This window comes from Panthera onca, chromosome D3 (genome assembly GCF_046562875.1).
Source record: "Panthera onca isolate mPanOnc1 chromosome D3, mPanOnc1 haplotype 2, whole genome shotgun sequence".
In the NCBI taxonomy this organism is placed as follows: Eukaryota; Metazoa; Chordata; class Mammalia; order Carnivora; family Felidae; genus Panthera; species Panthera onca.
This window is the reverse complement of record NC_138350.1, coordinates 66,182,922-66,194,950: the sequence shown is the minus strand read 5'-3', so window position 1 is coordinate 66,194,950 and position 12,029 is coordinate 66,182,922. Positions and strand designations below refer to the sequence as shown.

General features: G+C 37.3%; 1 protein-coding gene across 15 annotated transcripts in view; it reads left to right on the top strand.

Moving 5' to 3' along the window:
* Positions 1-12,029, top strand: part of PIAS2 (protein inhibitor of activated STAT 2) — a 103,108-nt gene that overhangs the window by 53,145 nt on the left and 37,934 nt on the right. For all 15 annotated transcript variants that reach the window (XM_060613760.1, XM_060613761.3, XM_060613774.3 and 12 more), the window contains 2 exons: positions 8,623-8,757; positions 11,157-11,262. In XM_060613760.1, the coding sequence (XP_060469743.1) occupies positions 8,623-8,757; positions 11,157-11,262 (241 nt within the window). The remainder of the gene's footprint in view (positions 1-8,622; positions 8,758-11,156; positions 11,263-12,029) is intronic.

The following is a 12,029-nucleotide window of genomic DNA, read 5'->3' as shown; positions in this document are numbered from 1 at the left end:
GTTTAGCATCCCTGCTGAGCACTCGAGACTTGGCTCTGGAGTAGATAATAGAAGCAGCACTCGTGAATAGCTAAGCAGGCCGGACAACATGGTCCAGGACTCTGGGCTCTACCAGAGCCAGATGATGGTATTTGTGCCCCCAAAGTGAAGCTAGCCCATGACCAAAGCCAGTCCTTGTAGTCAAAGATCTGACTTGGTCGTCAGGAGTCCCATTTGTCTCCTCACAGCTTGTGGGTTTAGAGACCTGAGAGGTACCTAAGAGCTTGAGCAACACTGCACTGTTGCCGCCTGAGTCCTTTTGAAAGATGTCCGTGGGTCTGAGACCATGGAGCTCGTCCTTTGGGGATGAGAGGGGAAATTACAGAGGCTGAGGAGGTGTGGTCAGGAGGAATGCTTACATGGCCTCTGGCATGTTCAAAACCCAGGTGAGACATTTTGCTTCTCGGGTTGTTGGCAGCCAGCCACAGTGGATTCTCAGGAGCTGTCCTTTATCTGGATCGATCATACAAAGATCTGAACTAAGGAGAGAAGCAGTTTTACTTGGAGCCGGAGGATGCCGGTGGGTGGCCAGATGTGTGGCAGAGGAATTCTGAGAAAATCACAGATTGTGGAACCCCTTGTGCACACTTTCCATGGTTGTTCATATCCAGTTTTCTTTGTTTGGGGTGTGTTAAAATCTCTTTGACCCTTGACTTTCATTGCTATTTTAACTCTGTCACCACCCCTGAAGAAAGAGCTAACTGTGAAGATCTTTTTGGTGTCTATGAGACCTACCTTGAAGACCTGTCCAGTATATGACTATGCCAGTGATGTGGGCTATCTGAAATGTGTGAGGTTCTGTGGACACTCTGGCTTTGCTGCAGAAAATATGGTGGGTGCACACACCAGTTCCACAAAATACTCCAAATACAGCAGTGTTATGCTTTGGAATGATGTCCTCATCCATGAGATCTGCAGCACCATTATGGAACTCTGAGTATCTCTGAATTTGTCACTCTTTCAGTCCTTTTGAGAGAGAAGAAATTAGGCAGTGGAGTACTTTCTCTGGTACAGTGTTACTCAGTTACTGCTGGTTTCTTTCCCGAAGCACCAGCTAACCCTTCAGTACTTATATGAGGCTGTTTGTGAACAGATCAGTTATTGTGTGATGAATCTGGCCTTCCCCTCTGGAGCGAGGACCCTTCAGCAGCTCCCTGAGTACTTGTGAAGGAGGTGAAGAAGTGGAGTGTTAGGACAAAGGCAAAGACAGATTTTAAAAACAAAGCAGTGGGAGCTTGGGGATGGGTAGGGGGGGCTTTTTTTGACCCTGATAGGGCCATCCCTGAAATCAAATGCCAGCCTCTCCCAAAGAGGCTTTTCAGCCCTGTGAACTTCTGTGAACGACTGACATAAATTTATATGCAACTGATAGAAAACTCCTCAAACCCTCTCTTGATCCACAATTGTTATTGATTGAGGTAATGAAATATGGAGCGTTTACTGGCATGAAGCAGGTTTATGAAAATCATGTTGAGTATACTGCAGCCTCAGAAGAGGAAACTCCAGTGACCTTGTGGGAATTAATATATTGAGCTCTTCACCACCATGAAGATCCTCAGGGACTTTGTTCCAGTTATAAGAAACATTGACAGGTCTCAAAGAAGTTTAATATGTGGTGCTTGCCTGTGATCCTAGTTTATTGCATAGCAAATCCTAGAGGAATAAGCTTGACACAGTCATGGAATTTCCCATGAGAACTGTGAATATATTTGAGTTTGTGTCTTGGAACAAGTTCCTCTGTGTAGACCTTACTGCAGCACTCAGTCATTATGGAACCCTGATACTGCGTATACAAGGAGACAACTGAATGAGAAAGGGTATAACCTTGATAATAGCATCGTGTCCCTAGATTCTTAAGGGTCGAATAGCGATGAAAGCAGTTTCTGTGCGGTTTTACCCGTGTCATGATAACAAGTTTTAGGAGACGCCTTCATGCATTGATTTTCCAGATTACCTTGATACAGGGACAGCAGTAAGCAGCTCATAGCAGGACTTGTGGAATGACAAGTGCAGCATGGACAGACACAAATGAAGTGGTCTCTGAGAGTATCCCCCTCACCCTATCTTTGACTTCCAGACTGACAGCAAGATGAGAACATTTTATGTTTTTAAGGACAGAAGGGGTGGGGAGGGAAAGATCCTCCTTGCTTATTAGAGTTATTGTGAGAGACTGAATTATTTTTCTTTTTAAACAGATTTTGAGAAATTTCTGTCATTCTGTGGAGCTGTAAGTTTGGGGGGTGGTAGAAGTGGATTGACAGCGGGAGTATCACTCGGAAAGATTTTGTAGAATGGCAAGGACGTGTGCTACAATTCAGCTGACAAAAATCAAATATTTCCTCTTGGTGCAGTCAGAATTCTTCTCAGTGCTAGGCCTCTTATCCTAATATATTCTATTTCTGTGTTCATGGATTTCTTTTTTCTGATATATGTTTTTTTTCCTGTATGTATTAGTCATGCAGATGGTCTGCCTCACAGTAAATCTGGAGGTAAAGTCAGCATTTTCTTCTTTTAAACATATACCTCTGTCCCCCAATTTGAAGAGATTCTTTGGCCTTAAGATGGGATAATGTTTGCATCTAAAAACTACTACAGTGGACTCAAAACCATCACATACATGATCAAGTTTATAATTATGCTGAAATAAACTGCTGGAGTTGCACCAATTCATTATTCTGAAATTGGTAAAGGCAGAGAGAGTCATTGATTTCATGGTAACCCAATATTGACATGGTCGAGTTTTTTAAGGAAAAATTTTAATATAAGCAAAGGGAATAATGGATGAGAAAACTGTTCTTTTCAAATCTCTAATTATATAATCACTCTAGGTAACCATCAATGGATGCGAAAACCATTAGGTCAAAGCTTGATGGGGGAATGTTACTGTGGAGGGATCGGCTGACATGAGCTGAATTCCTGTTCAATCTTGGCATCCCTGAAAATGGGGCAAACTCATGTGCTTCATGATGTGGTGCAATGGAAAGTATGTAACACTCCCCTTGAAGTTTTGTGTCTGAATCTGACTTGAATCTTAATCTAATCAAGTCTGTATAGCTAATTACCAGTAAAACGTGTACAGGAGATAGAACAACAGAACTTCCTACCATGAGGAAGCAATATGCATTATTTAGAAGGTAAGGTCATTCTTCAGGTCAAAAGTCCTGGTAACTCCAACAGAAAATGACATTGGAAAAGAAGAAGCGAGGGTGGGGGAGAATAAAATTTATTCTTTAGTGTGTATATATATGTATGTGTATGTATATACACATACACATAATGTATGTATACATACATACACATACATACATTATTCTTTAGTGTATACACACACACACACACACATATATATATAGTATGTATTATATATAGTATATATGGACATATATATATGGACTATATATATAGTATATATTATATATAGTATATATGGACATATATATATGGACTATATATATAGTATATATGGATATATGGATATGGATGTAGTATATATGGATATATATATATATATATATATATATACATATATATATATATGGACACACACACACACATATAAATAAAGGAGACTTTAGAGACAGCTAAGCATAGTGTGAGGCTTGGATTCTGAATCAGTGGATTCAGAACCTACTAAGGTTTGGATTCTGAATCAGACTGTAAAAGGACATCTTGTATACCAGGCTGTATATGGATAAAATGATATGTATGGGATTTGCTTTAAAATAATCTGGGATGGAAGTATTAAAGTATTGAATTGAGTGATGGGTATATAGGAATTCATTATACTTTTTTTCTCTATTTTTGTATGTTTGAAATGTTCAATAATAAAAAAACCATTTGAGGCAGTTGGGAAATTTGAATATAGACTGGATATTAGGTAGTTTTTAAGAATTGAAGTTAATTTTGTAAGGTTGTGATTTTATTTTGAAAGATGTTAGTAAAGATGTGTATAAAAGTATGGATCAAGTGGCATGTCTAGAATAAATGTGTATATGGGTAGGGTGTGTATTTTTGGGTGGGCTGCGGGTGGAGCCAGAGTCAAATGAAGCAAGATTGGCAACATGTTGATAATTATTGAAGCTAGTTGGTGGGTACTTCCTGTTCTCTCTACTTTTGTGTATGCTTGAAAACACTTAAAGTTTATTTATTTTGAGAGAGACAGACACTGCAAAAGGGGGAGGGACAGAGAGAGAGGGAAACAGAATCCCAAGCAGGCCCTGCACTCAGCGTGGAGCCTGATGCGGGGCTCAAACTCATGAAACCATGAGGTCATGACTTGAGCTGAAACCAAGAATTGGATGCTTAAATGGCTGAGCCACCGAGGCGCCCCTTGACAATTTTTATAATGCAGTAAAAAAGTAAATCTTTGTTGGTAGTTTTAAGGTAGTGGTAGTAGTAGTAATTAGAAAATGTCAGGGAGGAGCTCCCGGGTGGCTCAGTCAGTTGAGCGTCCAACTTCAGCTTAGGTCATGATCTCATGGTCAGTGAGTCCCAGCCCCGAGTGGGGCTCTGTGCTGATGGCTCAGAGCCCGGACCCTGCTTCACATTCTGTGTCTCCTCTCTCTCTGCCCCTCCCATGCTCAACCTCCCTCTCTCTCTCTCTCTCTCTCTCTCTCTCTCTCTCTCTCTCTCTCTCTCAAAGATAAATAAGCATTAAAAATTTTTTTTCAATTAAAAAAAAATAAGAAAATATAGGGGGAAATGGTAAAGGAACAACACCGTCAACTTTTGTCAAAGTTACCAGTCAGGTAGGATGTCATACAGCACGGCACAGAACGTTTTTGAGTCTTTTATTGGAATATTAGGTTGACACTAACAGACTTTTACTGGCTCTCTGGCAGCCTTTTTTAAGAAAGCTTTTAAACTTGTTCCAGAGGTCCCCTGTCAAAAGAACTTAATTTTATTTTTGCTTTAGCTGTGGAAGATTGTTAGAAATATATTAAAGCTATACATTTATATTCTAGAAAATTGCAATTATATAACCTGTTCTCAGTAACCAGGTAATTGATGATTGAGTGGAGGTGATGCTAATGCTCAGAAGGAGAAGAGAAGTTAACAGGTAACTCAGAACTACCAATGAAATCAAACTGGTCAGGTGGGATGGAGAATAGATTTAAAATACTTTAGGTGGCTAAGACTAGTACCATAATTGATTTTGCGTTTGCAAACAACCTCATTTTTAAAGTCTCTTATTCTCCCTGTTCTTGGCACTCTCTTCCTGTGTCATACTGACTTAAAGCTGTTGCTCGGTGTCTCAGATTCCAGTTTACAGAGTTCACTGTTTAGCAAGTTCGTGTGTTATTTTTATCATCTTGGCAGACCCTGTACCATTGTTTTATTTGGTTAACCTACCAGTGGACATACCAGAAGACCAAATTAACTTCCAGGCCAGAAACAGACAAAACAGGTTTCGTTCAGAATTACCCAGATCTTGGTGTTGATATTCCTTATACTGTTTGCTCATTGAACCAATTCCTAGAGTCTCTTTATAAGGGAATGATTTTTTGTTTGTTTGTTTTATTTCACTTGAACAACTTTAGATGGGCATAACCTTCCTACATACATGTACACAGGCACACACACACACAATTTCTCTTTTCATAGTATAAATGGCTGTTAAGTTATTCTCTTTGACTTTCTTCTCCCCTGCTCAAACTGTTTTCAGTGATTTTCAGAGTCTTGATGCAAGTTGTAGATTGCAAGTTAGGTGAATTCCCACTTAATAATTACTGTCCTATCTCCTATGAGGCAGTGAAGGATGTCCCCTAATTGTGTAATACCACCAATACTATATTTCATTGTTTCTAACATGCATATTTCAACATCACCAAAACCCAGAGGTATCTTACAATTGCCGATTACCAGGTGGCAGCTGTAATGTATTGTCATTGCCTATACTTGTGCAGCCTTGATGTTGTTCCTGTGGCATGACTGGTTAGCTGGCTTCCTTGGGTTTTTTAGCCAATAAATGATTTAAGAACATTTTAAGGAAGGTTCATGAATCCTGGTTGTTGTTTGAAAACCTTTGATCAGTACATTGTCATAAGATCCAGACTGTATCAGCATTAACACATGCTGATTTAAGGGTGTCAGTCCTGCTGGGAAATCTGAGAGACGCTAGTGGAATAGAATATAGTTTTAAGGAATACTTTTATCTCCAGAGCTCTTGGTGGTATATTGGGAGATACCATGAAACATATGCAGTGATAACTGAGTGAAAAGTCCTTCAGAAGATTCTTCGGTGTATTTAAAAGGAATACGTTAGCCAATTCATTTTGCTTATATTTCTTTGCTGTGCATGCAGAAATAAGTAGTGATATGCTAGACTGTGTCACTAACTTTGTATTTTTTTCTTCTCAGTGGTACATAGTTAAATTACATACCAAGATATGGTGTTTGCTTTTTTTTTAAATACATAGATGTTTTCACAGCTAAGAAATTTTATTTTATTTTATTTTATTTTATTTTATTTTATTTTATTTTATTTCATTGTATTTTATTTTATTTTATTTTATTTTTTTAAATTTTTTTAGGGAGTGTCTGTGGCTCGCATGAGTGGGGGAGGGGCAGAGGGAGAAGAAGAGGGAGAATCTTAAGCAGGCTCCACTCTGGGCATGGAGCCCGGTGTTGGGGCTCAATATCACAACCCTGGGATCGTGACCTGAACTGAAATCAAGTGTCAGACACTTAACCGATGAGCCACCCAGAAATTTTAATTTTCTAAAAAATATATTAGTTTACTTTTGAAAATTACAAACTGAAGAGTCTTTTGGTAATTGAGAATTGGGTGTAATGTGAATCAAAAATGAGTACACTTGCTATTTAAAACAAATACTAACTGGAAAAAGAATAAAGCTTAAATTCCAGTATTAGAGTCATCAAGCTAGTTTAATGTCAATTGAAATAATGATTATTCTTTGTCAACATGATCTGGTTTTAAAGGTGACCGTTTCTTTTCTACTTGGAGAGCAGGCAGTGGAGAGCTTTTTTCTTATTCATAAGACTTTAGTAATTCCTTTGAAATTCATTAATTTGTTCCTTTTTTCCCCACAAACTACAACAAATATATATTATTATTATTTTTTTAATTTTATTGTTTTAAAATTTTAATTCCAGTATAATTAACATACAGTGTTACATTAGTTTCAGGTGTATAATATAGTGATTGCACAGCTCTACACATTGCTCACTGCTCATCGTGATAACTGTGCTCTTTAATCCCTACCACTTATTTCACCCATCCTCCACACCCATCTGGTGGCCGTCAGTTTGTTCTCTATAGTTAGGTATCTGTTTCTTGGTCTGTTTTTTGTCCCTTATTTGTTTTGTTACTTAGATTCCACATACGAGTGAAATCCTATGGTATTTGTCTTTCTCTGACTTCACTTCACTTAGCATTATATTTTCTAGCTCCATCCATGTTGCAAATGGCAAGATTTCATTTTTTTATGGCTGAATTTAAAAATGTACATATATACCACCTCTTCTTTATCCATCCATTCATCTGTTGATGGACATTTGGGCTAGTTCCATAATTTGGCTATTATGGACAGTGCTGCAATAAATGTCGGGGTGCATATATCTTTTTGAGTTAGTATTTTTGCATTCTTTGGATAGATATCTAGTTCTGTTTTTCATTTTTGGAGGAACCTTCACACTCTTTTCCACAGTGGCCGCACCAGTTTTCATTCCCACCAGCAGTTTGCACAAGGGTTCCTTTTTCTCCACATCCTTGCCAGCACTTGTTTCTTGTGTTTTCGATTTTAGCCATTTTGACAGGTGTGAGGTGATACACCTCATTGTGGTTTTGACTTGCATTTTCCTGATGTTGAGTGATGCTGAACATCTTTTCATGTGTCTATTGGCCATGTATATGTTGTCTTTGGAGAAATGTCTGTTCATGTCCTGCCCGGTTTTTATTTGGATTCTTTGGGGTTTTTTTTTAGTGTTGAGTTGTTTACGTTCTTTATAGATCTTGGATCCTAACCCTTTATCAGATATATCGTTTGCAACTATCGTTCATTCAGTAGGTTGTCTTTAAATTTTGTTGATTGTTTCCTTTGCTGGGCAGAAGCTTTTTATTTTTATGTAGTCCCAGTAGTTTATTTTTGCATTAATTTGTTCTTTAATTCCCAGACTTTGTTTTCCCTCTTTCCCATCCCCAGTATTTGAATGCATTTTTTTTTTTTAAGTTTATTTTTCTATTTTGAGAGAGACAGAGCAAGCAAGCGAGCAGGGGAGGGACAGAGGGAGAGGGAGAGAGAGAACCCCAAGCAGGCTCTGCACTGTCATCACAGAGCCCAGTGCGGGGCTCTAACTCTTGAAGCATGAGATCAGAACCTGAGCCGAAGTCGGACACTCAGCTGACTGAGCCACCCAGGTGCCCCAAAATACAACGTTTTTAAGAAGATCATTTTCCTCTTTTGGGTTGGTGAACTTAGGATGACAACTGTATGATTTCCAGGATAAGAAAAGAATAACTTAATATAAGTGAAATCAGGCAAATCTGTATCTATAATCTTGGAGAAGATGTTTGATCCCCTGCAGAGAATATAAAATTATTTTTCTTTCTTATGGTTCTAGGGCTATGCACCACCACCTAAAAATGGGATTGAACAGAAGCGCCCTGGACGCCCTTTGAATATTACATCTTTAGTTAGGTTATCTTCAGCTGTGCCAAACCAGATTTCCATTTCGTGGGCATCAGAAATCGGAAAGGTAAAGACTCTCTTCTGGGTAGCCTGAATGTGATCTCACTAGGAGCTGATTTGTTTTTTCTTAGCTCATGCTACTAGCTCTAACTTGTCAGTTTTCTGATTGTAATCTCCAAGAAGCAGTCATTTTCAGTTTGGGGTGGAGATGTAGAGATTCTCAAGGTTAAAAAGTTTAAGGTTTCCTGAATGCCATCTCTTTATTTTCTTGGAAAAGAAGTGAGTGTAATTACAGTATTTCTTAAGGAAATTGTTTAATCACAGTTGTGTTTGTGTGTTTAAGTGGTGTTCTAAGAAACTGGAAACTTTGGATGATGTTATATATTTATGAAGGGGAACAAAGCTTTATCAGGCTTTGAGGAAGATGTTTAAATGCGCTCATGTTGTGGTTGGAAATAATCCATTCCAAGCTTTACATGAACAGCTTCCTCAGATAACATGGTGAAAAATACATTATTTTTTCATAATATAGCTGTCCCTTCCCTAACGTGCATTTGGGAACAGGAGTTAGTTTGTCAAAGTTTTTCTTAGAAGAAAGCCAATATTGGGTTCATTTAAAGATTTGCTCAAGGCCATGTATGAAGTGGTCTCTTCTTCCAGAATTAGAACTTTGAAACTCTGGATTTGAAGTGTTAATTCACATCCCTGAATTATGAAAATACATTATTTTTTCAATACTTTTATGTTTGAACCTGGCTTTCTACTAATTCTTAGTCTCAAAATGTGTTATTATCATTTATGGGGTACTGACTAATACAACATGGGATTTCTATTTTAGAACTATTTGTTTATATTTAGAAATAATAGAATGGCAAAAGAGATTTCAGTTAATTTCTGAACATCAACTTTAATCTTGCTGTTTCATAGAGGTAAAGGGTAATATTCCTATTATATGGATGGAGAAATCGAGTCCTATGTTTATAGCAGGAATTTTGTGGTTGTGTCACCAAGGCAGTTGCAGAGCTGGACATAAAGAATATTTTGTATTAATATTTGGACTATAAAAATATTACTATCTCTTTAATGATTGTTTTCTTGAGCTTTCATATTTGAATTGTTACTGTTCACTTGTCTTTATTATCATAGGGCACTGATTCCTGATATTTTTCATTTTCACAAACTGAATGTGTAATGTAGTGAAGCATTGGATAAGGATTCAGAAAATTTTGGCTTAGTCCCAAGTTGGCCCTTGTTTGATTTTAGCCAAGTTGCTTGATTTCCTGAGGCCTACTTAACGAATAAGTAAAATCTTGAGAGTGGGTGTTGTATGCAAGGAACGTTGTTAAATGAGCAAGTATTAAGGCTTTAAAGCTTAGGAGAAGGATTCGAATGGAAGAGTATATCTTTTTGAAGTAATTATTAACTTGCAGATTTTTGAGTAAATGATTGTAGACATGGAAGACCTGGAAGGGTTTTTTTGCCACATAATGGGAATAATATTCTTTCCTTATAATTAAAATGATTAATTGACTTAAAACCTGCACACTATATTGGGTACTCCTCAGATACTTACAAGGACTGTTGCAGAACATTAAAAATAATATTTAAAATACTTGTTTTGGTAACTATTAAAAGTATTCCATTTATTGTAGAATCAGTTGAATGAATATATGTAGTCAAATTGCAAGAGATTTTTAGTATGTAGGTAAAATTATATTTCATCTCTTCATAGTTCTATAAATAGCTAACGAAGGTTCCTTTGTGCCAGATCCTAGAGGTATGGGATTGGATGCTGTTTTTTTTTTTTCTGGGCTTGTCTTTTTGATTTTTATCGTTTCTCCGTGTGTCTTATTTACTACAGTAGCTGTCCCTTCCCTAATGTGCATTTGGGAACAGGAGTTAATTTGTCAGAGTTTTTCTTAGAGGAAAGCCAATATTGGGTTCATTTAAAGATTTGCTCAAGGCCATGTATGAAGTGGTTTCTTCTTCCAGAATTGGAACTTTGAAACTCTGGATTTGAAGTGTTAATTCACATCCCTGGTGTTTGAACTTTTTTTCTGCAGTGGAACCTGTTCTTCAGTGAAAATATTCTGACAGTTCCAATACATAAAAACAGAACGATTTTAGTTAGAAGTAGGCATGAGAGGGTACATTCTCATTCATATCATCATTGCCCCTAAGATAGCAGTTTTGCTAAATTAGAAACACAGTTTGAAAACTACTGATATATGTTATCTTTCACATGGATGTTTTAAAGGGGTAAGTGATTTAGAAATACCTTTAATATGATTGAGTTTTTATCTTCTGTAAAATAGCTGAGTTGATTTTTTTTCCCCTTCCCAGTCATTGACCTTCCTGTGAAAGTTATCTTGAATGTTATTTTTAGCAACCAGAATTTTTAGACAAGTATTTTTTGTAAATAGGCTATTATCTCTTGTCTTTAATACAGATTATCTTTCTTTGTAGAATTACTCCATGTCTGTATATCTTGTACGACAGCTCACGTCAGCCATGTTATTACAGAGATTAAAAATGAAAGGTATTAGAAACCCTGATCATTCCAGAGCACTAAGTAAGTAATGTTTGTAAGACTAAGCATATGAGATGCTTTAATGGGGAGGAAAAAAAAAAAAGCAAGCCTCACATATACATCAATACAGGAATAATTGGGAAGAATTATTAGAAACTTGAAATGAATTTTGAGTTAAAAGTATTCTAAGAACAGAGCCCTCTAACGTGCAAAACCATTCTCTTAGAAATCACTCCCAGTGGATCAATTTTAAAATCCCAACTAGTCTGATTTTGGGGTTTTTCATGAAAATTTATTTAGGTAAATGTCAGGTTGGTGGTAATTTGGATGCATACATTGACTTGCAAATAGAAATGCAAGTCTTCAGAACCTCCAGTGTGTAATAGAATGTACCTTTTAAAAAATTCTAAATAAGAGGCTCTTTTTGCAGAAGAATGTTGATAACTATCAACAGTATTTGCCTTCTCAGATGTTTTGTTTTATGTAATAATAGAGAAAAAGTCTAACCCAAACTGTAAATAATTCAGTTCAGTAACTTAATTCAATTGAACAGACATTTTCCTGGGAAAGAGAATATTTTCCCTCAAATTACCTTCCATACCAACTGAATGAACCGGAAAGGAAAAGAGGATCTACAGATTGAAAAGGGAGCCAAGTAGGGCTGTTGAAATGATGTTGCGTTTCTTGTACTTAAACCATCCTCATCTCCTGAAATGACTCAGTGTGCATCTTCCTGCCTGGAGCGGGAAGCCAGAGAAGCCCGTAGTTCTTCTTGCTTGCCCTGTTCGGATTCAGCAGCCTCCATTTCC